This window comes from Pezoporus occidentalis, unplaced genomic scaffold, assembly GCF_034315485.1.
Source record: "Pezoporus occidentalis ecotype Australia unplaced genomic scaffold, CSIRO_AGI_Poc_V1 ctg114, whole genome shotgun sequence".
Taxonomy (NCBI): Eukaryota; Metazoa; Chordata; class Aves; order Psittaciformes; family Psittacidae; genus Pezoporus; species Pezoporus occidentalis.
Window position 1 is genome coordinate 178,886 of NW_026912929.1, and position 26,937 is coordinate 205,822.

At 43.0% G+C, this 26,937-nt stretch overlaps 2 protein-coding genes and 2 long non-coding RNA genes across 8 annotated transcripts in view; 2 read left to right on the top strand and 2 right to left on the bottom strand.

Moving 5' to 3' along the window:
• Nucleotides 1-20: 20 nt before the first annotated feature.
• Nucleotides 21-12,883, bottom strand: RBSN (rabenosyn, RAB effector). Its single transcript, XM_062636007.1, has 12 exons — nt 12,862-12,883; nt 12,422-12,693; nt 10,091-10,234; nt 9,566-9,666; nt 8,911-8,956; nt 8,646-8,807; nt 7,516-7,757; nt 6,615-6,685; nt 5,489-5,575; nt 4,922-5,024; nt 4,393-4,467; nt 21-3,515 (listed from the first exon to the last, which is right to left on the bottom strand). Exons 2-12 carry the CDS (start codon nt 12,582-12,584, stop codon nt 2,379-2,381), a joined length of 2,331 nt encoding a protein of 776 aa, XP_062491991.1. The 5' UTR covers nt 12,585-12,693; nt 12,862-12,883; the 3' UTR covers nt 21-2,378.
• LOC134172771 (uncharacterized) lies at nt 7,650-9,564 on the top strand. The gene is made up of 2 exons (XR_009968009.1): nt 7,650-7,774; nt 7,856-9,564. It is a non-coding gene; the product is annotated as an uncharacterized LOC134172771 (long non-coding RNA).
• Nucleotides 12,884-13,045: 162 nt separating the features above from the next.
• Nucleotides 13,046-26,937, top strand: part of LOC134172758 (uncharacterized) — a 37,525-nt gene continuing 23,633 nt past the window's right edge. For 3 of the 4 annotated variants that reach the window (XR_009968000.1, XR_009967999.1, XR_009968002.1), the window contains exon 1: nt 13,046-13,064. This is a non-coding gene — a long non-coding RNA (uncharacterized LOC134172758). Of the gene's footprint in view, nt 13,065-13,258; nt 13,349-17,510; nt 17,569-22,127; nt 22,256-26,937 lie in introns of those variants that run through there. The other variant, XR_009967998.1, reaches the window with a different exon arrangement.
• On the bottom strand, nt 19,463-23,508 carry TRH (thyrotropin releasing hormone). Of its 2 annotated transcripts, XM_062636129.1 has the most exons (3): nt 23,334-23,508; nt 22,101-22,319; nt 19,463-20,919 (listed from the first exon to the last, which is right to left on the bottom strand). In XM_062636129.1, exons 2-3 carry the CDS (start codon nt 22,294-22,296, stop codon nt 20,345-20,347), a joined length of 771 nt encoding a protein of 256 aa, XP_062492113.1. In that variant the 5' UTR covers nt 22,297-22,319; nt 23,334-23,508; the 3' UTR covers nt 19,463-20,344. The 2 variants fall into 2 exon arrangements, with proteins under 2 accessions (XP_062492113.1, XP_062492102.1); XM_062636118.1 differs by lacking the exon at nt 23,334-23,508 and having other exon boundaries at nt 22,101-22,569.

Genomic DNA, 26,937 nt, shown 5'->3' on the forward strand with positions numbered 1-26,937 from the left:
TGTCCAGACCAAACACAGCACAAAATAAACATGTTGGTTTATTTCATCTCTTTACAAAGTTCCCACACAGAGCAGCGCATGCAGCTTTAACAAAATTCAATGCTAGTCATTTACTGAGCTTTATGGACGTCTTCATTCCTTTGTGCCTCGTGAGCCTCACAACAGCCCTAATATCAGCGTAAAGTCTTCACTTTGGAGATGACTTTAGGTATGAGTTGTCTAGTCTGTCACATTAACACTGACAAAAGATGAGGTATGCTAGTTTGTTATCTGCTTGTAAAAATACATGTACAATAAGGCTACTTTAATTATTAGTGTATTAGACTGAAAATACAAACAAGGCAGGATAGCTGCAACAAGGAAAAAACACTTTTAAAATATGGAAGCTGAATCCACTGAAACTATTTTTCATGTTGGTTCCAAAACAGCTCTGGGTTACAGTGCAGGGTACAGTCCTCCTGACCAATGAACAGCCTTAAATATCTACCTTACACTGCTTCTGTTAAAACAGTTCCAGGGGTTACATTTCCCTGTCTTAACATCCGTTTTCTCCTACCTTTGTAAATTTGGTGCCACAGGGCACATTTTATTAGGTTATGAGCTTTGAGAATCCTGTGCTCCTTTCACCTGGTGCCAAGTAACATTCAGGGACTAAAAATCAACTCTAATAAAACATCTTGGTATAAAACCTTCATGGTCTTGCTCTGCACACCTTTCAACATCAGATTTAGACTACAGTAAGAACATCAAGTGTCTTTAATGGGCTGCTCATTTTTGATTAGTTACTAGTGCTGTTAAGTGAGGAGGTGGCTTGGTTTTTTTAAACAAGAGTTCTGCAAATCCCCTCCTCCATCAATTTATAGCAAGCTAAAACCAGAGTCCCCGCTCTCCAGGTAGTGCAATTATTTGTGTCTCTAAAATGTTACAACGCTTGGGTTACAGCTGTGCTAATTAATATATATTATCAGAGACTTAGTTAACACGTATCCCATTCCATGAAAGTTTACACTTCTGAGTAAGCCCACTACTAGTGCTATACAGGGTGATCTTTATTTCAGCTTTAAATAAATACATCTTTTGGATTAACTTCTCCCTTCCACCCTTTCACACACCGATGCCTGATGATGGACCTCTGTCAAAGATAAAAATCCAGGCAGCTCAGACTCCCATCTCTCGCAAAGACATGGGCTGACCTAACCTGAAGGTATCCCACATTTCTGATACCAACCTTCAGAGCCCAGCTCTAAGCCCTCCTGCATTACCAGTGCTGGCCATCACCCAGGCATCCCCTGGACCACAGGATCCCAAGATCACTCAAATTTGGAGCTTCTTACTTAAAACAGACATACCTGATTCTCAGAACAACTTCCAAAGGGAATCAAATATGAAACAGAATTGCTATTTGACCCTATTGCCACAGACTGTCTCCCAACTTTCACAGAATTCCAGTTCAGTGGCACTGCAGCTCTCCATTGTAAACAAGATTTCTGTTCCTTGAATTCTACAAAAAGAGGGTTCCAGTCTCACAAATGACACACGTGATCATTCGGTCACCCAGAGAAGGAATGTGCAGATTCCACAAGATAATTAGGAATTGGAGGGTCACTCCTACTGTAGTCTGAAATGGTGCCAGCCTGATGCTCTTCTCCCCAGAAACAAGTAGGTACTTGCTCCCTGAAGCAGGGCTCTGAAGTCAACCCAGCATGCTCTATTATTGTAGTTTGTGCTCCGAGCAAAAAGGAGACTAAAGGTGATGAAAACACAGCATCCAGATTTTTATAAACATATTAAAAGTTACTCATGTTAAGATCAGTTAGAAAGTTCTCAGTCTTAAAATCCCTTTTACATATTAGCATTGCACAAAATTGATCTGTATATTCTGCACCTCAAAGAATCACAGTAGCCTTTTTACAGCACTTCCTGCTAACACCATCAGGCACTGTAGCACTGCACCATAACATTACTGGGGTGCAGAGCTTGAAAAGTTTTTGTCTCTCTTTAGTTAAATCCCCACTCGAAAGGCCAATACTGTTGTAACAGAAAGGGGGAAAGAGAACAACCAACATTGCAACCATTTCCAAATCACAGTTCCCTATTAGCACTTAGCCGCTGCGACCAAAATAAACACAAAACAAGACCAGGCAGCACTGTTGTAACAAGTCATTCCAAAACTCCTTAACACAAGTGTCTGGGACCAGCAGCATACCTCAGCGATTCTTCAAGACTGAGTAGTAGTGGAAATGCCTAGCTGAAAGTGCATGAAAGTCAAGACTCCCCCAATTCCCCCTTGTGATCTGTACTCCTCTTTGCAAGTATCTGCTCTACATTCCCATATCTTAACAGCAGATTTAAAATAATGGTTACCAAGCCCCATTGCTTCAGCAGCTGGATTTCTCCTTCTGCTTTGCTAGTGTGCGCTTCAATTCCTTTAAGTTCTCTGTCAGTACCTCCACCTCATCCATTCGTCCACTATGTTTGGCATCAAATATATAAGCTTTGATATTATCTATCTGTTGAAGAAGCAGTTCTTCCTCTATAGCCTCCTCTCCAGAATTCTCACTGTCGTCCTCCACTTCAAAGGGATTGGTAGAAGATCCCTCTTCAAAAGGATTCCCAGAATTCCAGCTGCCCTCTGGTTTTTTAAATGGATTTTCATCCTCTTCAAAAGGGTTTGAAGTACTGCCAGGTGCTCCATTAGTTTGTTCCTCCTCCTCCTCATTTTCAAATGGATTATATTCCTTTTTATCACTTTGCAAAGCTGTGTTAGAGAAAGAAACCATTGGAGAAGTGTCTTTGGCAAATGGGTTAGCAGGATCTTCCTCTAACTGAGGGGTATCTGCTTCATCTTCAAAGGGGTTTAGACTGGCTGGCTGATCTTGGGCTTTGTCACACTGTGGGACATTCTGGGGTGCAAACGTGAAAATCAAGTGCTCTTTAGCTGGCAGCTGCTCAACAGCAGGAGTCTCAAAACCTGGGTCCCCTCTGACCCGAGTAATATCCAAATCCAGTGCACATGCTGTCAAGTTATGGTGCTCATTTACAACTCCCTGCTGATGCTGCTTGACTTCTCTGAAGTCTAAGGAGCGTGTCCTTGAATGCTGAGACATGAGTTTGTGGTGTTCTCTTTCCCACTCTTTTTCACAAAGCACTTGAAGTTCCTCCCTCTGCATCTCTTCCTCTTCTGCCTGTTTTTTAGACAGCTCAATAGCTTTCAGAGTTTGTTGTTGATCATACTCATCCTGAAGCTGCCTCAGGTTCTCTTGCAACATATGGACCTCGTCTATCCTATTCGCAGCCTTTGCTTGCTTAATAAAGGATGTAATATTGTCAATCTGCTGAAGAAGAGGGTCTGCTATCTCACTCTCACGTGATATGCTAGATGTAGGTAACCAGCCTTCAGATTTCCTGACTGTTTCTTTCTTCAGGTGAGTTGCATCACCATTAACTGCAGCTGCAGATCTGGAGATTAAATCTTTCTGCTTTTCTTCTTGCTTTCCATGTGTTTCAAGAGCCACCTAAAGTGAAGAACACATACTAAGAGAACACCATGACCATGAAAAATCCTGTTCTAAACATCTGCAGGTACAAGCAACTCACTGATCTTAGACATTGCTGGCTGTCACTGAAAGGAATCAGCTGCATTTCTGGTGACTTTGCAGAGAAAAACTTATTTTCATAGTACTACCCAAATGCTTCCCTTCAGTTTGTTTGTGATGATATTGAGCAAAGTCCCATGACTTCTGCCTCTACAAACTTAAAGGCAAGCAAGAGCAGTGACAGTGCTTTATAGAGAACAAGAAATGCTGAATGCAACTGTGCAAAGAGTGCTCTAAGACTGATTTGGACAGCAACGGGATCACACCTGACTATAGCAGACATCTGTAGTAGAGCATCTTGTGTTAAAAGGCCATCCATATCATTAGCTTTTGGAGTGCAACAATTCTTATTTCTCAACTTCTACCTCAAAATAAAGCTGCTTTAGTTTACAATTAGTGATATCCTCCCTCCTAACTGAAGAAACTCTCTTAAAAGAGGTATCCTTATTCCCATATATCCTTTTTCACCACCAAAAGCAGCCTCCAAATTCTACTTGTGCAAATGAACTCCAGAATACAATTTGAAAACCCATGTAGATTAACACACATAGTTTAAGGCTGCAGAAACAGCACATGCCACCAAGTCACTGCTGCTTTCTGGAGGTGTTCAGCTGCTCACTACACACCTGTTTATGTTCTGGATGATACAGTGACTGTGTTACATGAGGCATGGAACGATTTGCATTAAAAAAAAATGAAAAACTGAAATCCAGCTACTCGTGCACACACACCTATGAGGCTTAAGCTTTTGAAGGAGCCCCTGACCCATGATGTAGCAGATCTTAACCTGTCTTACCATATGCAGTCTTCTCTTCTTCAGTTCTTCATACTGATCTTTGGTTGGCAGGGACATCAGGCCAAGCAGTTTCTCCTGGCAAAAATTGAAACACATCGTTGCTTGCAGGCATTCAAGTATTTGAAAAGAGAGATGCCACCAACAGAACACCCCACAAAGAAAAGGTACATCTACACTGTAGTCACTGCTGCAGACCTGAGCGGGTCTTTGCTGCCAGAGCTATCCTGCTAGCTGGATACCTCAGCAAGAGACAAAGCCAAGATTCACACATTCTCTTAGGTCACTAAACTCAATGCTGCTCTGACTGCACTCTCTGTATTCAAGCTAGCTCATTTTTGGCTGCCGTAAGTCATTAGGACAAGCAATGACTACGCAAGTACATACAGACTATATGGGGAACTAATGACTATACAGAAAACATCTAGAACTAAACCTCCTGTCAAAATTGTTGCAAGCCACAGGGATGCCTGGCAAAGAAGAGAACACTACACAAAAATCTACATTCAGTTCATAACATCTGCTCCATTACCTGAACAAAAAGTGTAGCTGAATATCTTATCATTCTCTGCAGCTGTAGTGTTTTAGGATGAGGCTGGGGATCTTCATGCAAGCCTAGACTCAAAATCTTCTTACTGCATCAAAGCAAAGCCTCATGAGTTCAGAAACAAGGGCCAGCAAAAGTGCAACAGAAGGGGAGCAAGACAACACTGGATGAAACTTCATGTTTTTAGGTAAAGCACTGTGGGGGTTACAAGTTGTAAGACTTCCCACTCATCTTTAAAAAAATACAAACAAAACCCAAAACCCAAACAAAAAACAACTGTGCCTCTATTTGTTTCCTCTGGCTTAGTTATTTGCACTGCAGAGAAATGCATGATTTTTAAGGCTGGAAAACGAAGTAGAAATTGATGGTGCACAAGGACAGCATCTACCTTTTTCACACGCTCCTTACAGCTGAACAAACTGATTGTCCATATGAATAAGCAGGTATGTGATACACAAACAGAGACACCAGTAGTTGGAAAAAACTGTAGAGAAGTCATAAACAGACAGACACACACATGCTGGGGGAGGGAGGAAGGGAGAGATCTTTTACCTTAAGGCATCTATAAGTTCGTATACTTTTTGAATCTCCACCCTCAAGTCATTAGCATTGTCAAGACTGTAGGTTGTCTCCCCAGCACTAAGAAATAAATACAACTTCATTGTAAGACATGCTTCCAGCTAACAATACACACAGCACTAGAAGTTACCCCAAGATGACTAAGATTGGTCGATGAGAAAATGAACATGAGCTGGCAGTGTGCGCTTGCAGCCCAAAAGCCAACCGTATCCTGGGCTGCATCAAAAGGAGCGTGACCAGCAGGTCAAAAGAGGTCATCCTGCCCCTCTACTCTGCTCTTGTGAGACCTCACTTGGAGTATTGTGTGCAGTTCTGGTGTCCTCAACATAAAAAGGACATGGAACTGTTGGAACAAGTCCAGAGGAGGCCACAAGGATGATCATGGGACTGGAGCACCTCCTGTATGAAGACAGGCTGAGAAAGTTGGAGCTGTTCAGCCTGGAGAAGAGAAGGCTGCGTGAAGACCTCATAGCAGCCTTCCAGTATCTGAAGGGGGCCTATAGGGATGCTGGGGATGGACTATTCATTAGGGACTCTAGTGACAGGACAAGGGGTAACGGGTTAAAACTTAAACAGGGGAAGTTTAGATTGGATATAAGGAGGAAATTCTTTCCTGTTAGGGTGGTGAGGCACTGGAATGGGTTGCCCAGGGAGGTTGTGAATGCTCCATTCCTGGTAGTGTTTAAGGCCAGGTTGGACGAAGCCTTGGGTTAGATGGTTTAGGGTGAGATGGTTTAGCGAGAGGTGTCCCTGCCCATGGCAGGGGGGTTGGAACTAGATGATCTTAAGGTCCTTTCCAACCCTGACTACTCTATGATTCTATGACTCTATGAAGATTTAACAAGTGGCAACTCTAAAGGGCTTGAAAGGATGACACATCAAAATATGAGTGGCACCTCCGTGGGAAGTGCCAGTGTTACCATCCATAGGTAACTCAGTGCTACTCTGAAGAGCGTCCAAAAGACAACAGATAATCTAACAGTGCTTTTTTAATAATTTACACACTCTTGCAGACTTGGCACAGTTCCTCAGTCCTTCCTAGTCTTCTGGGGAAGAAAAGTACATACATACATTCATAAACTCAGCAAATAGGGCTTACTTTAGTGATTCTGCCATCCTTATATACTCTGGTGCCTTCTGGTCAACCTTCTCCATGCAGAATCGGAGTTTCTTGTTTAAAACAAAATGCGTGAAAAAAGAACTTCCATTAAACACTTATGCAAGTACATGCTGACATAAACCCTGCACACTGCATGTGCATAAAGTTAACCATGAGAAAAGCCATTTAATTATTCAGGATGACAAGACCCTCTATTTTTCCAACACAGATGGCATAGTCAGGAACAGCGAAAGACTCCCTGAATTTCTGCAAGGTGAATTTTGCATTCAAAAGCTGTTAGAATGGATGGCTTGGACAACTTCTAGCCTTAAATCTCTTCACAAAGCGCACCAACTCCCATTACTATTAACTTGGGGGGGGTGTGGACTCAATTTAAAAGACACCTGATGATTGTCAGTACCCGCTTTCAACACAGTTGAAAACAATGTTCCAACCATACACTCTTGATTGATCTCACTGGTTTAAAAAAACATTTGCCATGAGTGTGATGACAAACAGTGCTGACAATATTGAGTCCTATAGCGCTAGTGCAGCCCAAAGTGCACCGCGTATCATTGGTTTAAATAAGAACTGTTCTAGGGAATCCCAGCTGACACAGTTCACAATTTTGAGAGGTGCGTCTCAGAACTATCAGTTCTAAGGTATGAGAATGAAGATGCATCTTAAAATGGTGTTATCATGATATAACTACTGCATGGCAATCAGCTCCATCATTTCAGACATATCTTTGTTACATGGCATAAAGTAGAATCGATTCTAACAAAAGCAAGTATTAAGTCATCAAGTAAGCACTTGGACATGAGATAACAAGCCTGAAGTCAAGTAGTGACAACCGCAGGCAGATACACTGAGGATGGAAGCAGCAAAGACTCTGATTTACCTCATACAGTTTCACAATCTCTGGAGTGTGCTCTTTCTCATCAATCTGTTGTTCTCTTTTCAACAGGGTATCTTTGCAGTGCCGACAACATCGGATTCGGTCATCATCCTTCTCATCCAGAACTGAGCTCACGCTGCTTATGCTGCTAATGCTGCCACGGCGGGAGCCATGGACACTGTTAGGTGAGGAGTTCGGGCTCGTATGAGAACCCAAGGCCTCTCTGCTGGCACTAGTGAGTTTGCCTAAAAATTACACACAGGTAAGTTTTACAGCAACTGGAGAAGCCAACAGATTTTACTGACACAAATGAACTGCACTTTAACAAAAACTTCACATTCAGGTCATATCTGAAAACCAAGTTGAAATAATCTGCTGAAAAAGACACACAGGAACCTATGACAATCAAGGCTGCAAGTCAGAATTTGGGTCTTCACTGTAAACCTGCTCCATCCTAGAAGGAGCTAGAGAGCAGACTGTTGAGAAGCACCTACTTGGCTTGTGCCTAGAAGCATTCTCACGCTGGAGCTTGCACAGTTATAGAACAGCATGTGCAACAACAGGTACCTTAATGTTGCCCATGTTTTGTGCTTAACTGAGCTGTTTGGAGAGTTCAGTTTATTTATTTCAACAGAAAATATGGTGTCCTCTCCAATGTGCTGAATGAGGAAATTAAAGTTTGACAGGTTTCTTAAAGGCCTGTGGCTGAATTTCTTTAATGTCAGCATGTGGACAGCCATGGCAAAGACTGGAAATACATGCAATAGTTTCAAATGTCAAGAACCTTGGCAGTTTTAATTCCTTGAGCTTATATCTTCATAATTATGGTACTTGGTAGACTCAAATACTAAATATTAATTGTATTTACTAGTAGTATATACTACTGCTTCTTCTAGTAACTTTTTTAGGGTTATGTAACACTCCCAAACCTGAAGAAGGAATGGAAACAAACAATGGAGAAATCATTTTTACTCTGTTTCACACACAAGTGGCTGAATGATGAATTAAGGACCAAGTTTTCCTCATAGACAGAATGTTACCAGCAGCTTTTTTTCTAATGGCAGAAAGGCAGGACAGAGTTAGCACTGAGTGAGCTAAGGAGAGGAGGAATTAACATCACACACCGTACTTACTTGCCAAAGGAAGACCAACAAGTTCCATGCACTTCTTGCACATAATAGACCCACAAAGGCGGCAGTGGTGACGTCGGTTTCGAATACTGAACTTATTGCCACAGTCTGGGCAGAAGGGAACATCCTGGTCACTGACCCAAGGCACAACAGACTTCTCTATAGCTGTGATACGGCAAGAGTAGGGAGGAATACACACAACATAAAATATTCATTCAATTAATTCCTCAGCTGGTTAAACTACAAGAACAAACAAGCTCATACCAACCTCTTATTTTGGCTGACTCAGTGTTTGCTCTGTCAAACGATGTAAGCTAGAAGGAGATAAACAACACATTCAAGAACATGGCACTTTGCAAGAAAAAAAACCAATACAGTCCAGCCCAGTGGGAAAAAGAAACCTATAGGTTTGGAGAGACAGAAGTCTCAGCCTGTTCTGCACCCGATTCCTGCAACTTCCCTATTTATTTCTAATGCAATATTCATGAAGTAGTTCCAAACAATGACACCAAACCTGTACAAATCAGAGCATTTTGGACATAATCCTTACAGCATCCAGCACTATCTGAGACAAAATGCAAGTATATCATTGGTAGATTTTGAAGAATGGAAAGCTGGAAGAATCATGACAAACAAATCAGGGAGAAATATAGCCACTGATGAAGAAAATATATGGGGAAAGAAACAGTTCCTGAAGCAGGTGGATGTAGTATCTTCATCTTGAAACTAGTGCACAAAACAGAAGTCAAATCCACAGTATGGGCTCAGACCAAGCACAGTACTCAAGGATAAAAAAGGAAAACAGTAATGTGTGAACAGAGTGTTAGTTTAGTATCCTTTATAAAAGTGGCTGCTAGATAAATGGGCACACTTCATACTAAAGATATATTAAATATTAAAAATATTAAAAGCATCAAATTTACCTTTTCTAACCTGATTATTAACTTATTGACTTCTACTACATAGTGATCGATCCTGGCTGCTCGGTGTTTCTTGAAATCAGAGAGATGGCTTCTCATAGCACCTGGAGAGACAGCAAAAAGTGTTCACAGTCACCCAGGTGTTCTGAATGGATTTAAATGCCCCTTGAAAGACAGCTCTCCACTACTTATGTCTCATCTTCAAATTAAATTTTAAAGACAAATTAGAACCCTACATTTTCATGGTGCTGCCCTAAGTAAAACATGCAGGTTAAAGCCCAACCTCCAGGCTAGCAATAAAACAGCATTTTCTTTCTAATACAGAAAACAACAGGCACTATGTTGAAGACAACATCTGCAACAAAGTTTTTGCCCCTCTTCATCCCTTAGTTACATCTGGCAAGCTATTATCAGCTAGTAGTGTTCTCAAAACCAACTCCACACAGTTCCATGCAGCATCAGCAATACTATAGCACTTTCCCAATTAAAGAAAAATCCTTGCTGCATATCACTTTCTAGCTCTCCTACCAACTTCCTGGGGCTCCCACATGTATGGATCTACTCCACCATAGCTGAATGACTCGTATCGTTCCTGAGATCCAGAATCAGTTCTGTCATCTCCTTCTCGTTTCAGCAATTTCTTCTTTGCTCTTTTGGCCTTCTGGACTAGATCTGAAAAGGATAAATCCAAGTTACCAAATGTGGCAGGTAGTCACCAAATATTTGTCACGTGAAGTTTCTCATCTTTTAGTACTGATCTTTTTCCTTGATGACAGTTTCACCCTCAACATACTCTGCTTAGAACCAGAATGTGGCTCAGGGAATCACAGATGACTTGAAATGCTCTTTGTTATCTGTCGCAAAGTAGCACTATGATCCTAATGATAAACCAGCAGTTTTAGACATTCCATTCAAGGACTTCACTGTAAAATAGTAAGCTGTCTTTAACTATAGGACCCATTTCACAGCATTCTGGGGCATCATGCAGATAATATCTTCATTCTCTGAATTCCTGAGGACTTTCTTAGGTTTCAAGGATGTTCAACACCGTCTTGTTGCACAAACTACAAACTAAGAATTTCAGTGTGCTTGTACACATAAATACTTTCAGAAGCACTAAAAAGCCCCAATCTCCTGTCAATGCTGGCAAGAGGGCAGTCTCCTGAGGCTTGAAACTCCAGACCTTCTGAAGCTACGCTCTTCTCTGTATGCTAGGAGAAGCGGAAGGCCCTACTCTTCTTGCCAGACACAGTCAGCTGTGGAAGTTATGCTACCTCCCAAAATTACACTCAGTGATATAAAACCCACTTCTCAACAAAGCTGTCAGGGATTTCTCCTCCTACTCTCAAGCCAGCACAGAAACACCAGCTAGACCCTGCAGTTCAAGTTTACACCACCTAAATAAAGAACAGATTTGTACCTGAGACTTCTAAAACCTGATACACTCAAAAAGAAGTAGGGATGCCTCATGGCTTTGTCACACACACAAAAGCTTTTCAAGCAATCCTCATAATTTTGTTTCCCGTGAACTCCAACTTAACCACGTCAATATGACCCAACTGAATCAATACAGTGATTTGTAAGCATTTCTAGAACTCCAGTTAGAGTAGTTAGAGTTGAGCACAGTCCCTACAACAGGCAATTTAAATCAGTGGTTCTGCTGACCTTCCTTCTTCTAAAAGGGACCTCACTGGACAGACCTTGACATGAAAACCTAGGACAGAAAGTAAGCAGACAAAACCAACGTCCTTTATGTAAAAACATGCATGAAAGATGGCCTGAGAAGTCACAGTACACTAGTCTAGATTAAGAGAACACTGAGAGAACAAAATCAAAGCGCAGGTGTTTTGTATTAAATAAAAGCATTTTGGAAATCTTGCCAACCCAACTTGTTGCTTTCTTTCCTCTTACCATGGTGAAAACCACGGTGTTACTTTGGTTTAAATGCTCCATGGAAGCACCTGTGATTCAGCTCTTTGCAGCACTGTACCCATGTAAGAACACAGCTGCAGTACTGAGCACTCTGCCTTCGCTGTCCAACAGCGGCACAGTGCCAAGAGCCAGGAAGTAGCCAGACGGATGGAAAGCAACTTAAAGATTTGTGAAATATTCTGTGCTGCCCTTGAGATAGGCTTGTTAAACCCACAACACTTTCACTGAGGAAATAACAGTCATCAATCTCAGGGGAAAAGCAGAGGCAAGAGTAAAGATTCAGGGCAGCCAGGCCACCCTCTCTCATATAATAAACACAAAAGGACTTTTACAGGAACACACAGAATTATCACCAGGTTTGGCCCATTTTTCTCTCAAGGTAAGACAACACCGAGTACACAAGGGGGATAAAAGGGTAAAGATTTTACTTAAAGAGAATTCAAAGGGGTTTACAGACCGCAGATGGCAATCCACAGCACAACCCCGGGACGTTCCCAGCAGCTACTGCCAGCTCCACCCACATTCTTCTTTTTCTCCCCAACAACCTTTCTGAGCTTCACACACTGTAACTGCAGTTTTACCTACTGTCGGAACACGGGATTAATAAATCAGTACCCGGCAAGTACCAGAGATTCCCTTTATTCAGTAAGGTCTTCAAGTAATGCTTGAGAATTCATCTGGGTTACAGCATATATCAAGAGTTTTCAGATAAAAACAAAGCAACCCAAAGGGCCAATAATAAGTCACACACAGAAACAGACACTTGAAGAGTGATGGGTTTTAACGGCTGCTTCCGAATTTTCTTATCGAAAGTATCGGAAATAATGTAAAACTTCTGCCTGGGCCTGAGGTAACGCGCGGCGGGAGCCCCGCGGTGCCCCCGCCTGGCAGAACCGAACGCGCTAAAGTGCCGGTGACGGCTCTTACTTTTGAGCTGCGCTTTGACATCCCTGTCCTCGCGGGAGTGCTCCTCCTCGTAGTGCGTCTGGAGCTGGTAGAACGACTGCAGGTCCTTCAGGCAGAGCGGGCACAAGAACCCTTCCCGCATCTCCGCCGGGTCCCCGAAGGGCGGCGGGCAGCCGGACGCCATGGTGCCGGCCGCGATCGCTCTCCGGGCTCAGCAGCAGCGGCGGGGCAGAGCAGGGCACGGCCGCCCCGCAGGGCCGAAGCGCGGGGTCAGCATCGTCCTTCGCGGTTTTCTGGAAGAGACGCGGGCAGCGGCGTCAGGCGGGCGGACGGGCTGACGGCTTCGCCCCTGCTCCACCGCGGCGCCGGAGACACTGAGGCCTACTGGGCCGCGGCGGGGCCGAGCTGCGAGCGCGGAGGCCCGGCCCGGCGCTGGCGGCGCACTAAGCAGGCGCACGTACCCTGCACTCGCCGGGGGCGCTGCCCCCCAGCTCGGGCGCGCAGGGAAAGGAGCAGGGCCTAGCACCCGCGCCCACCGCACAGGGGGGGCCGTTACAGGCCCTCGCCCGGCCTGAAGGGCCGCGGGAGGGGCTCACCTCGGGCCTAGCAGGAGGCACGTGATAGCAACGGCACCCGCCGGTAGGACCCCGGCTGCCCGGGAGCGGTAAGGGGCGACGGAGGGTGGGGCGAGCACCGAGCTATCGATAGGCGGAAGGGGTGGGGACAAGCAGGGCTCATCCGGGGCCGGCGGAAGATGCGGGGCCTCGCTAAGGCATGTGCTGCCGATCGCAGAGCTATGGATGGAGGGCGGGGCGGCGGTGGCGGCGGTGTGGGGCCGTGACCAGGCTCGCATCGCCTGATGGGGGTGCGGTGACCGCTCCGCTGTTTCCAGTCCCCCTGGAACGGACCCCGGTACCAGGGTCTGCTGCAGCATCCCGAGGCTTTCAGGTGTGTGTGAGAGAGGCTGCGTGCGATCGCTGTGACAGAATCCTGTCAGGAGCAGGGGTTCCGGGGCCTCCCGCTGCTTCGAGACATCCCACACCTAGTCGCTTCTCGTGTCGGCTGCCGGTGGGTTTGTGCCGCTAGCCGTTACTCCTGAGCGGGCTCGGGACCGGCGTGGCTAACGGGGACAAGCTCGGTGTCCCCTTCCTTAGCTTGCCAAGGCATTCAAACGAAAGCGTTCCAAAGTCGACGCGGGCGCCGTGCTGCTGGCGGAGCCGCAGGGAAGCGGGAACCCGCCAGCACCTGGCGAACCGCTGTGTCAATGGCAGAAGGTTTTCGATAGCCCCTTTGTGATGCCAGGTTCTGTTTAGTCTCAGCTGGCAGAAAACTGCTGCCCCGCGTTCCCTTGTGTGGGGGAAATAACGGCAGCGTAGAGCCTGCTCCTGCTTCACCTGTTAGAATTGCAAGCTTTTGGAGGCAGAGATTATCTTCTGTGACAATGCTATTTATACTTGAGTCCTAGACATTAAAAGTGGTTTTTCACTGCACGTTTATGCTTGGAGTTAAGTCCTTTAAAACATTAAAGGGTGGGAGTGTTTTTCCAAGGCATGGATTACATAACTAGATGCCCAACTTCTCCGGACTTCAAATCCCAGCTAAAGCACCTGGGGTGTTCACAGGTGGGTTGAGGGATTTTTACTAGTCATCCTAAATTTTGGTCTTGTTCCTGCAATCTGGCCCTTGTGCACTGACTGTTACGTGCACCTTGTCACATCACCACTGAACTTCATCTGGTTTGTGTTTATTGTTCCATCATCCAGCAAAAGTATAATGGGAAACCAAAGTCCTAAACGTGAACTGGAGATTTAACCATAGCAGTAAATGAATGTTAGAAACAATCAAACTCTGTTTTTTTTTTACACATACAGTTTGCTGTTAGTAACCATTATGCTCTGGTTTTCAAAACTGTGCATCTTGATTCAGTTATGAGTAGAGAAAGAGATGCTGTGGAAACAGTGTGGCACCCAGTCACAGTCCCCCTTCTGTGCAGCATGCAAAACAGAACCAGTTTTGCTGGTTGAAAACCAATAAGGGATCTTGTCATGCTGTAAAAGCTGCCCTTGTCGGGTCCTGTCCCGACAGGTACAGTCAGGTACATTATAGAACATTGAGATTTTTATTTATTTTTTTTTAGAAGGTATGATTCTGCTTTTAAATTATTTATTTAACAAGTGAAGGGGCTGTAGGAACCCCAAGCATTTCTTGTTAAATAGGTGTAGGGAAGAGACAAGGAAAGTGGGTGATGGAAGCCGTGCCTGTCACTAGGTGTCACACCGAGCACGACTGAGCCCACCGCACACCTGCGGGGCCCTGCGGTGGATCCCCCACCCTGCTGCTTGGCAGGTTGCTTGAAAGACTTTTTTCCTGCAGTAGGATGCTCCTGGCCGCTGGCAGCCCGGTCCTCTCCTGTCATTCAGAAGCTGAGAGTACCAGGTGTAAGGAAAAGCGAGGCTGTACTGAACAGCAAGCTCTTTCCTTAAACCTGTGCTTCTCTACAGCTTCGGTGACTGTGCCATTTGTTTGCATGTTTCTGGATTTAAAGAGTCTTCAATACTTTCTGAGGAACTCATTGCACATTAAGTGACTGCACTGTTTAGGATGATCTGAATCCTTATGAGAGTATTAGACTCTGGTTGGGAGACTCCCAGAGAGAATTATAGAAGTGATAATACAGCATTAGCCTTCCAGATGTAGTGATGTGTTGAATGGTCTCTGTGCACTCCCAAAGGGAAATGTGGGCTCCTGTGTCTCTGAGGGCCCCATGTCTTTTTACAGAGGAGCGCAATCCAAGTTTGTGCTGGTGTAAATGAGGATAGATTTTGGCTGCTTGTCTCTTAGTCAGGCTCATCACACTTTCCCACACAGAGAGTGTTCCCAAAATGAAAAACTCCAGGTCAGTCTAAAGCAATCCAGTTTACACTTCTTCAAACATGAATTTTTTTCATCCAGCTAGTTGCAATAGGAAGAGAGGTATTTAGGGACAAATTAAACCTTACTGAAATGCTACAGTGGGAATACAACTGAGAAGGGGGACAGGCAGCCCTGTAGCCATGGCACAGTCCTGTCAGAAATGTCTTCCAGTTATGTTCACGTGTGTTCTCCGACTTGTAATATCTTCAGCGCCATTTGAAATGTTAAAAATGGAATCTGATCCCAGCACGGGAGAGATTAATGTAGACTAGAAGTAATTCTTGGTGATGCCCGTCTACTTCTCAGGGAATGCAGTGGGACATTTTTGTACAAGTACAGCTTACTCACTGTAAAAAATGTGTTCAATATCTGAAAGTTGTGTTGAGTTCAGTATAGATTTTGGGGTGGAAGCAGAGTGGAAAATCAGAGTGTTCTTTGGAAAATCAGAGTGTTCTTACTAAACTAAGTGGCCAGTTAATTTTGAGTGGCACTGTGTGTAAAATTGGCCTAAATTCAGTTTTGTAATTTAATGATAGATTTTTTTTTTAATAATTTTGAATCTCCTAACATTGAAAGGGATTAGCATGAAATTCTTCCTACAGCATTGATTTTAATTTATTTGCAAAAAAAAAAATTATTGTTCATTTAGGTGGATCTAAACCAACATTTTCTCTATTTTTCATTTTGCTCATAGAACTGAATAGAGGAACACAAAGGAACACATCGCTGTTCCTTTTAACAAAGCTCATACATTCGATGTACTCCAGTTGCTTGGAGTAAACATTTTGATACAAACCAAATCCGTTTAAGTAGTTTGTGCAGAGAGGACAGACGCTCCATTTCCATGCTAAACCATGGCTTTTCCTGTGTTTGCAGACTCCTCAATCAAAACTGGCAGGTGGTGATTTGTAAGAGCTGCAGCTGACAGCTTTTGAGCCCCATTTGTCTGATTTGCCTATTAACTGCTTCAGCACTGGCAGCCCAGTCATCTGCATAAATTTATCTGGCCCTTACTGCTGCTGAAGAATCTAGGATGTTGGGCTTGAATGCTGGGGAGTGGCACCACTTGTACATAGGGTAGGTGAATTATAAAGGGCAGTAAGGAAGATTCAGAATTCCTTTGTGTTTGCATTCTATTTAATGTTTTAACTGTAGGATCCATATGCCACAATGTCTAGATTATGTTCAGGGCTCATTTCAGATTTCAAGCACCTCTATATTTGGGTGCTGTCTCCTGTAGCCTCTCTTGTATTCTATTTCCCCTATAAATTTGTACAGCAACCAGTTCCCTTCTTGAAAGCATCTCTAAAATCAGTAAGCAGATACCCTCAACAGTGGGTGTTCAATAGTGAATGATTTGTGACTTTTTGCAGGGCTGTGTTGCTGTCTTCTTCAACAGCACCTGCTTGTTTAAAGAGCTTACTTTTTGTCTTGACTGCTTTGGCTCAGAGAACCTTCCGTATAGTTTTACTATATTTTTCATTTGTCTTTGCTTTTCTCTCTCCTCTTCCTCTTCTCTTTTTACAATAGTTTCTTCAGACGCCCCACGCAGTAGCAGCTTCAGAATCAGGAAGGAACTTAGGCTGGAAACATATGCTTCTCTGTGAAAATCAGTTTAAAACAGCAATCATATTTTAGGCAACCTCTTCAAAGCACGTCACTTTCCCTAGTTTTCTTGGTCATAATCTCACATTTTTTCCTATACCAATCAGCTACTGAAGTCTCTAGGCTGCATCATACTCAGTTGCATTCAGGTAGGATATCCATTATAGAGAGAAGATGGGAATGAAATCGCTTCCTTTGATATGGCAAGTTGAATCCTGGTTTACCGCCATCCGATTTTGCAAGAGTATTTGCTTGATTTATTAAGTCCAGATTTCCCCTCTTTCCAGTTCATGTGAACTTGAGGAAGGTGCAGTGCCTGTTAGCTGTGAGTGAATGAGGCTGAAAATAAACTCAAGAGCTGTCTTTGCCTTTTGGCTAGGATTGTTCGATTACATTAGTATCTAACATGCCCTGTCTCTGTCAGGAATCAGTATCATGCTCCAGCATACCAGTGCAATTTGTGATCCAATCAGATTCTGGTTCTTAGGGGAGGCTTTACCCTCCTTCAGCCTGTGGTCCTTCATCTCATGTAAGCAGACAGAGTGAATTGGCAGATAATTGATAAATGTCCTTTTCTTGGTTTCCTTCTTAGGACTTTAAAGCTGCAGTGTTTTCACCAAGGAAAACAAAGGACAAATGTCTTCACAGAGGTATAAAAGTAATCTCAAGGCAGGATGATAATTCCGTTTTCTCAAGGAACTTTCCCATCAGAGGTCTTTGTATTCAACCTGAATCCTTCCTCATGACCCTTGTAGGACTGCAGAGTTCACGCTTTTCTTACTGGGAGTGAAGTGGAACTTCATCCACTTATCCCTTTCCTAAAACCAGAAGGATTCCTCTGTCTGCATCTTTTGTGCCGTATCTCTGTACAGTCTGGAGTTTGCCCAGACTCATCCCTTCTGCAGTGCTTCTCCATGTACCTGATTTTTATCATAGTTATTATTCATAGCAATGTCCTAACCAATGCTTTGGAAGTGCAGCTGGCTGTTTAATGCTAGCCAAGTGAGTTACCAGGCAAGCAGTGATTCTACTTCAGCCATGGTGATGATGTTGTCAAATTTTCTCCAACTAATGAGTCATTAAAAGTAGTAATAAAGGGGTTTGTTGGGGCCACATGTCCCTTAAAAACACTCAGCCCATGCTAGTTACAGTGGTCAATTAGCAAAGTGGTCAAGGCTGGTAAGTGTGTGGGAGGGGGCACAGAACAGGAGTTGCAGGAAATGTTGATTGTACAACTTGTTCACATCAGCTTTTCCTTCCACTGCAGGAAAACAAGAAGAAAAAAGGTTCATTTTGAACATACTTGTAAAAGTTGTGCTTTAGGAATCAAATTCCCATGTCACAATGACTGGTAACATGCCAGAAATGTAAACCTGTGGTAAATAAAGAACTCCTCTGTGCATGGTTGGTTTAGTGGCATTGAAAGTTGGAAATAAGATTTTGCATGACTGGTGCAAGGCGAGTGCACAACTTTGGGTTTTCATGCTTCTCTCCCTTTCCCGCCTTGGCTTTCTTGTAGCAGCCACAGCAGCCTCCTTGTCTTGCAGGAACTGTGATGCATTTTTGCTGGTGCCCATGTTTACCCACTTGATAACTTTTTCTTTCCTGTTTTTCACTTATTTGGGAAATTTTATAGCAGTGGTGGTGGTCTTGGGTAGTAATGTTCCCTGAGGTGTGAGCAGCATTCCTTCACTGCTGGAAATAGTATGTGAAATGGTATTCTTTAGAGACATCCTTTTTTCCTTATAAAATGAAAAATGAACATCCCATACAGAGAGTGTGCTGAAGGAATATGAAGTGCATGGAACGTTCCCAGCTGCCTCCTCTGAGGATTTCTTCAGCACTTGTGAATTAGAAAGCCCCTGTCAATAGGAGAGCTCTGTATGTCCTGTACATAGACTGTGTTAAGTGCTGAGCAGCCTGGGAGTGTTAACATCAGGAAAGCTCACTGAGATGATCAGAGTAACTAAACTGTATGGCAAAACTAACTTCTATAGCTGAAGAAATGCTCTGAGGCCCCGAGTGAGGAAGCAAACAATCATATCTAGAAGGAACACTCAAAGCACTGTGTCATGATGGTATTAAGGATGAATGACAGTGGTAAACATACTAATTTGTTTATAAAAACATAGCATTTTAGCAAAATACAGACAAGAAGTGATGCTATGAATAATTCAGTGCACTCAGTAACCATGTATTAATTACAAAACCCTGTAAATCTATTTTTTAGACTTGTGAACAGGAAATCAGTCTTCTGGTAAAGTTCCCTGTGAACAAGGTAAGAAGGTTACTGTGAATTTAGCCCAGATGCATAACTTTGTGTGTCATACAGTAGCAGATTTTAAAAGGGAATCTATCTATAGGCAAATCATCCTTCCACTTCAGTAGCAAAATAGTTTTATATATAAACATGTACTGACCACCAGCATGCAAGAAGATTGTGCCTAGAAAAATACTCTGATGTTTATATTTATTTAGCTTGGGTTGGGTTTATGTTTTTCACTCTATTACAGCATGTTTGCACAACAGTAAGGACACCCAGAGTTGATTATTGATGTTTATTGAATGATTCATTTCAAACACTTTTGGGAATCTCACCACAAAAGTAAAAGCATTCATTTGAGAGGAGAGACATCAGAAATCCTTCTTTGAAGAAAAGGATGTCTGCTTGTTTAATTTTTAAATGTCTGAGGAGAAGGCATGATTTTAGGTGGCATGACTCAAGTGTGGACACACCAGGGAGGGAGTTCTGCTATAGGGTGTACACAGTCAGGTTCACAACTTGCAACTGAGATGCTCTGGGATACATTAACACTTTACACTGTGCAGCCTCTTAGGTGAAAACAGGCTTCATGTGCCAGTTCCAAGTCAAACTATAAACTCAGTCATCTATTCTGTTCAAGTTGGAGCAGTTCCTATCTCTGTGCTTACTGTCTAGACAGATTGTAGCACACAAGGGTTCAGGTCTCATTAATGTATCATTTTCAATTGAAAACCTATCCAATTTAATTTTGAAACAACTCATGGATGTTCTTTTTTTCTCCCTCTCCATTAATTTACTGATTTCACTGATGTGAGAAGAAACCATATAATTATTCCATTTTAGCAGCATCAGAACAGATATTTAATAGCCTGTTTTAGTAATTTGGAAATAGGAAATTGGACACACATAGTGGTATTTTTCTGGGGTCTGGGCCCATAAGGAAATAAGCACTTTCATCTTTGGATCCGGTGAGTTGGAGATTCTCAGTACTTGCCTGACCCATGCAACTGTCCCCCTCAGTCCCTTTAAGTGTGTGACAAAGCCATTAATGCACTGAAAGATGGGTGCAGAGGTCAGCAGCAGGAAGCAGAAAGGGAGTGAACAGAACTTTTTAGTGATCTGGCAGCTTACTTCACCAATGCAAAGGATACACAATGATTTTCTCATTCTTCTGTTTCACTCTCCCATGCTGATCTCTTTCCTGGGTGCTGACGTTTTTCTTTGCCAGCATTTTCTACTAGATCAAGCAACAAGCTGCCTTTGTTACAGTTGAAGGACTCCTGAAAGTTGCAGGGGCCTGCATCATCTGAGCTGTCAAAATTCCAGTGCTTTTTTCCAGGGTGCTGGTGTTTCTCACCATATCGATCATTTAAGTCTACCTCATCATTCCAGCCTCTCTTGCTAGGATGCTGGTGCTTGTAGATCAGATACCTTCTGCCCGGATGCTGTCTTTTGGATAACTCATTCAAGTAGGTCAGCTGTGAACTAGGGTTGTCAGCATCCTGTGCCAACAGTGACCTTCTGCCAGGATGCTGTCGCTTTTTTAGCTCCAGAGAGCTGTCAAGGTCATCTTCTGTCTCTCTTTTCCCTGGATGCTGCCTCTTCTGGATGTCTCCATAAGATGTGTCTTCCTCAACATCTCTTTTCCCAGGATGCTGTCTCTTCTCCAGCTCACTCAAGTACTTTTTCCCAAAGTGTTGTCTTTTGGAAAGCCATTCTGGCAGAGGCGCATTTGATTCTGTCCATGGAAAAGAATAATGTTAATGAGCCCCCATAGTCCTCACTAAGGTAGTTGAAATGGGAATTTGTGGAGTTGTATGGTGCAGGACCATTATCTGTTGCTCATTATGCCCATTTAATTGCAGAGGTAACTGCAAGTATGGTCTTAAATTTGGTCACTCCAGATAGCATCTGTTAAAACAGTTCTGGTACATTTTTAGCAAGGATGATTGACACACTAGGAACTAGCTGCAGCCAAATGGAAAGACATGCAATAATCAAGCCTAATGTGTTGATACAGGTAAATGTGTCAGATTCAGGTAAAGGGAGATGAGTAAAAGATGCTGAGCAGCTGGAAGAAATCAGCTGCAGAAGCTGCATATGGTGAAGAGCTGGAAATCAGCATGAGGCAGGGAAAAGATAGGTCTGAGACACAAGTAGAAGCGGGGATCTGGACACCTGAAAGCCAGCTCAGTATTTCCAGCTGCCAGTCATAATGCCATTAGTATCTCATGCTCATTCTTAAGCTCTTCTTAATATTTCAGGTCTTGGACCAACATAATCTATTTTCAGCATTCATGTGAAGAGGGAAGAAGGCTTTTTCTATGGACAAATGAGCCAGCTTGTTTTTCCACTCTGAAGGAGCTTTGTGCTCCTTGGTGGCAGGCACCTCTGTGCTGCTTCTTGCAGTCTGATTTGTTTCTGCTGCAGTGACTAGTGAGAGCAGAGCATCTGCAGACTAGGAGGAGCAGCCTCTGCATTCCCAGCCATGGAAAAGCCCACCTCTGCTGGGGTGTAGGAACCACTGGGTTGAGGTTGTCGGGGAATGGTAGCACTCCCACCTCCAAATAACATTAGCTATGGGGTCCACAACTGGGCAACGTCTTCCATGTGTCCTCTTAGAGCTTCCTTAGGGAAGTACTTACTAGACAAGCAAGTTTTCTGTGATGGGCTTCTACCTTTTTTATTATGCAGCAATTGCTTAGTGACGGTACAGCATTGCATAAGCAGGGAGATCTTAGAGAACAGTGGCTTTTGGAAATTCTGTGTCAGTGTATCACAGCAGATCTCTTATCCTTCCCTTTCCCTTAGAGTAAGATATATATACATCAGAACCTGGGAACTATACATTGGATCTAATTATCTCAGGCAAGTACTGTGCCAGCAAAACTAGATGAGTGTCCCCAGTGTAATACATACCTTTATTAATCTCTCCTTCCTTTTCAGCTTTCTTGAAGACAGACTGGAGAATGAGGCTGTCAGATCTCTGCAGGATGTCATCCAGGGGACTTCTTCCCATGTTCTCACTTCCCTCTGGAAAGGGCGGCCTCTCCTTGAGGCACACACCACACAAGGTCAGGCAGAGGAGCAGCAGTGGCAGCTGGATAGATGCCATTGTGGGGTTGAGGGTTCCTGCAACTTTCATGGGCGAGAGAGCAACAGGGGAAGACAATGAAGCAAACAAACATAGCAATAACAGCAGCATTTCCAAACACTGAAAAAGAAACACGGCATTGCTGTAGGGATTCAAGGCTTATGAGGGTCCTTCCTCAGTTTTGTTACTAACCTCTCAGTTTGTTTTATATTCTTCAAAGAATCTGTAAATTCGTCACAATTAAAACCAGGCACCCGGTTGTTTTTCTGGCAGAATAAATATGGACATTTTAAACACTGAGCTTCCTGATGCACACACAACTCTGAAAACTAGTGATTTTGCTTTGCCTTCTGCCACAAGGCAAAATTAATTTCCCTCTTGAACTCTGTGTTACCTGTTGCCCTGCATGAGTGAGGTACACACACATACATCTGCGCTAACAATCTCCACCAGGCAATTCCCTTTGCTAAGGGTTCAGTTTAAACAATACTGGGATTTGCAGCATTTTCATTCCGCCTCTAGTTAAAGCCCAGCTTTAATAGTCCATTAGTTTTTAATATCTGTTTCTGTATTTAAAGGAGCTGTGTGTCTGTGTATTTGTCAGTATTGTAAGAGCTATACTCTGTCCGTCAGGGAGATTCCTTGCTTTGGGGAAGCACCTCATTTTTTTTAGTCATACCCTCCGTTACCCCTTGCCCAGATAACAAATGTTTTTCTGTTTCATCTAGCTAGCACTGGACTTCCTAATGCACTTATGGATTTATTTTCCAGTAAGCAGAGTTCCTTCAGTAGAATGGAATATGTCTTTAATACTAATATAGCCGTCATTGAGCTTAATTGTATCTTCAGAACGTAAAAGAAATGCACAATCTTATAAAGTTCTAGAAATTTTTAGAATAGAGAATGAATTTATTACCTCTCTTGATGGCAGGTTTCTATCACTTCTGATGAAGTCCTTCCATAAAAGCCCTAAGAATATCACATAGGCTATTTTGCTCAGAGCAATCTTTAGACAGAAAGTTAGAATCAGCTAAAAAGGAAATGATTTGGTAAATTACCTGGTTTGTAGTTTCAGATTTTTGCTTGATGCATCTGCCAAGAAGAGGTTGCTTAGTCCCTTAAAGCTGTTTGCACATCTGAGCTCCAGACTTGCCCTTTTTCTGCTACAGACACACGCAGTATCCAATAGAACTGTTGCTAAGTTCTCTTTGGATAGCTTGTGTCTGTGTTCTTATACTGTACTGCCTCTGGACCCTTTATGCAAATAGCTGTGAGGTAATTTGATGTGATGTGATGTTTTCAGGGGTTTTTGCTGATGTCAGAGTTCTGCATTTTGAATGCATTTTAAAACTCTGATAGTTATTTGCTGACCTCTGTATACCCATGCTCCAATCCCAGAAATGCTATTTTTCCATTCTTTAAAGAGACTATGTTGAATTTTTGATAACACAGCATAGAGAAAATGAAGTTTTTCTCTTAACTGAAAGAAGCTTGTATATTCTCTATTAAGGAAGCACTGTGGAGTAAATGCAGAGAGGCAGGCAATTTATTAAGGAAGAAAACCAATGAAAAATTTTAATGGATTGTATTTACATAAGTTTATAGCACTGGTTCTTGTTCTGAATGACAGGTTTTGGCTCGCAATTCTGTATTTTCTTGGTATAGGCTTCCATAAACAGTACATTAGACTATGGGGTGCAAAGCATTAGGTATTAAAATATAGTTATGTTGCTGCTATGAGTTTCAAAAAGCATTATACTATTGTAACTAGAAATAAGACTCCTTCTCTTTAACCTGTCTATTTAAGGTATTCTTCCACACAGTACTATTAAAAACAGACCATGCAGGGGCACAGATAAAGAGCTAGTGATTCTTTGATAACCTTAGTGATCCTGATGACAATACGAAGGACTACAACTGGAGTACAGACTGCTCACAGTATTGCAGCAATTTGGGACTTTTTTATTGTTGCTGCATGGAAGATTTCAGCCAAGTGTGGAGTCAGTGGTTTTCTGCTTTCCCATTTACTACCATTGTCATGAACACAAACCACCTTTGTATGTCCCTCTCATCACTGCCATCAAAGTGTTTCAGTTAAAAGTTATATTCAGCAGTAGCTAGTGACAAAACCCAACAACTTGTCACCATGTCTTGAGAACACCTTTCTTGGCAGGACACTGCTGTGTTTGCAGCTCTCTAGAGTGCTGTGCCACAGCCTCAGACAGAAGGCATCTGGGGAATACTCTTGAAAGCTCTGCATTTTAGTTTTTTTGCGCTTGGGCAGACTTCTGGGTGTCTGACCCCTGGTCAGAACAGCAGTAGTAGCTCCAAACTGGCTTCTAGACATTGTAGATGAGTTCCTGGTTACCAGTACAGGTGTTCTACATAGCATAAAAATGCATGTAGACCCCTCATTCCAGCAGGTAGGAGCTAGGGATTCCTCTTCTCTTAGGGATACCCACTATGCCAGAATGAATAAGAGTGAATAGGAATGAATCCAATGCTAGGTCAGAAATCCTACACTGTTTCGTACACTGCTCAGGGATTCCTTTCCCCTAGGAGACAACTCAAAGGGAATGTTTTCTGAGCATTTTGGATCCAAAAGTCAGGCTCAGTAAAATACTGCAGGGTGTAATTTGGCTTGTATTCTCCTTCATTTTACAACCATAATTTCATCAAAGAAGTTCCCTTATTTGTTGACAGAAATAGAGTGCCGAAGATTACTCATGGAAGCACAAGAAGAGAGGTCAGTCTCTTTCCATTCTCATTAAAATCTGCTTCTTGACACCTTTGGCCTGAGGACTTCACCAGGGATGAAATCCTGTGTTACAAACTACATCTCTCTGGAAAGCTTCTTAGTAGGTGCAAAGTTATATCCACAGTGCAATGGTCAGGACTTTCAGCCAGGCATCTGGCACTTTGCTCACTTATTCGTGTTCTATTTTGGACTGATTTAGTAGCTCTTTAATGCTTTGTTTAAACGGAGAAAGTTAAATTTAAGCACCTCAGAGGGTCTTTTTCTCTTATGAATGATAGCCTTTTCCTATTTCACAGCTGGAAAACTGTCTCTGTTTAATATGTTATCTTTCTTTTTAGAATTCCTTTTGGCTTTTTTGGCCACATTTTTCCTGTTTCATTTTCCCTGCAGGCAATTTTTCTATTTAAAAGATTTCTGGAGGTTTATTTTAGAATTATTAATGTCCTTTCTTCCCACTCACTACACAATTATTCATGACACAGAGCTGAATTCATGGTTAGGAGGGAGAGTTTCTTTTCTCAAATTCCAGAACCACCTTCCAAGCTGTAATTTTCTGTCTGCCACAAACCTACTGACACCCTAGACTTGCCCAGAGCTTGTCTCAGCACAGGGTTTGGCTCCCAGCACATATCTGTCTGTTGCTGATTCTAGAATTGCACAGAGATGTCCAGCTATCGTACTTCACCCCAAAATACCTAAATATATTTCAGCACTGCTGTGATCCACAACCCCTTTACCCAGCCACTGTTTTTTATCACAGGTGCTTCAAATCCTTTGAGCTTCTTTATCAGTTCTGTTGATGAAGTTCCTTATTTTTCTTTACAACATTCTCAAGGGCACCCCAGCTTCTGAAAGGGCTTCTAAATGGAGAAACCGAGAGACAGACAGCTCCAAACCCAGAGCCTTTTGTGTTCCTCCTCTTCCAGCCTGCATGTAGCTTGGATTGCTGGTTCAGCTTGCTCTCCACAAGCACAGGAGCCGGGTCCTCTACTTGTCCTGAGTACTTGTCCAGCTCAGAGTCAGTGCTCCTAACACTCAGCCTGATGTCTGTCACTGGGCACACAGTTCTTGGTCCCTAAAATCTTGAAGGTGAATAATGAGAAAATCTGCTGCTAACCCAAGCCTGATCTCTGTTTTAAGGAATATAAACAGTTGTGTTTTGTGCAGTCAGTCAACCATGACAGCCTGGAGTTAGGCAGAAAGTTCTCCCTGGCAGATTTCTGCATTTTTGTCTTCCTTGGGATACCTTGCTGTGGTCATGGTCAGAAATGGGAAACTGAAGTATAGTCATCCCTCTAGGAGTCATGGAATGTAGGAGTTGTTATGGAAACAGTTCTTCTTGAGCTATAGGATAAAAAATACTGTTTTGTGAAATGAATGTGCCTCCTGCCATCGTAGTTGTGTTACCAGTTTCACTGAGAGGTGCTGAATGTTTAAGTGCTTTGCTCTGGGTCACAGAGCTGTAGTGGCATGGTCAGGAAGGGAGACCAGAATCCATTTGGTTTTCTTCCACTCACTTAGCTTTCCCTTATTAAAAGAGCATGGTTTTTTGGTAATACAACACAAGACACATCTTTCTCATTTAAAAGGTTGCCTCCTCTCCTGGCTAAGAGAAATCTCTCCACCAGCTACTTAAAGCATCCCGTAATTCTTATTAAGAGTCCACTGTCCCTGGGACTATTGTTTCCAGCATCTCCTCTCTTTAACCAATTTTATCCTCTTGATTATTTACTGAATTCTGTTTTTTGCAAGGACTGCAGATCTCAGCTGTTCTGTCTGAACTTCCTCTTGGAGATAGTGTTGTAAATAAGGAAGGACTTGTTTGCTAACAGAAATGAGAGGCAAATCAGCTCTTCTGTTTTCTTGGGAAAATCTGAAATCACAGCTTATTTATGCCACTCCTC

What these genes read in the sequence shown, in the direction of transcription:
- RBSN (XM_062636007.1), bottom strand. Translation starts at nt 12,584, where the DNA reads ATGGCGTCCGGCTGCCCGCCGCCCTTCGGGGACCCGGCGGAGATGCGG. An exon ending in AGATTGTGAAACTGTATGAG is followed by an intron (nt 6,686 to 7,515) that starts GTAAATCAGAGT and finishes GTTTTAAACAAG; the next exon opens with AAACTCCGATTCTGCATGGA. An exon ending in AGAAGAGAAGACTGCATATG is followed by an intron (nt 3,516 to 4,392) that starts GTAAGACAGGTT and finishes TCTTCACTTTAG; the next exon opens with GTGGCTCTTGAAACACATGG.
- TRH (XM_062636118.1), bottom strand. Translation starts at nt 22,386, where the DNA reads ATGCTGCTGTTATTGCTATGTTTGTTTGCTTCATTGTCTTCCCCTGTT. An exon ending in GGAAGGAGAGATTAATAAAG is followed by an intron (nt 20,920 to 22,100) that starts GTATGTATTACA and finishes TTCCATGGACAG; the next exon opens with AATCAAATGCGCCTCTGCCA.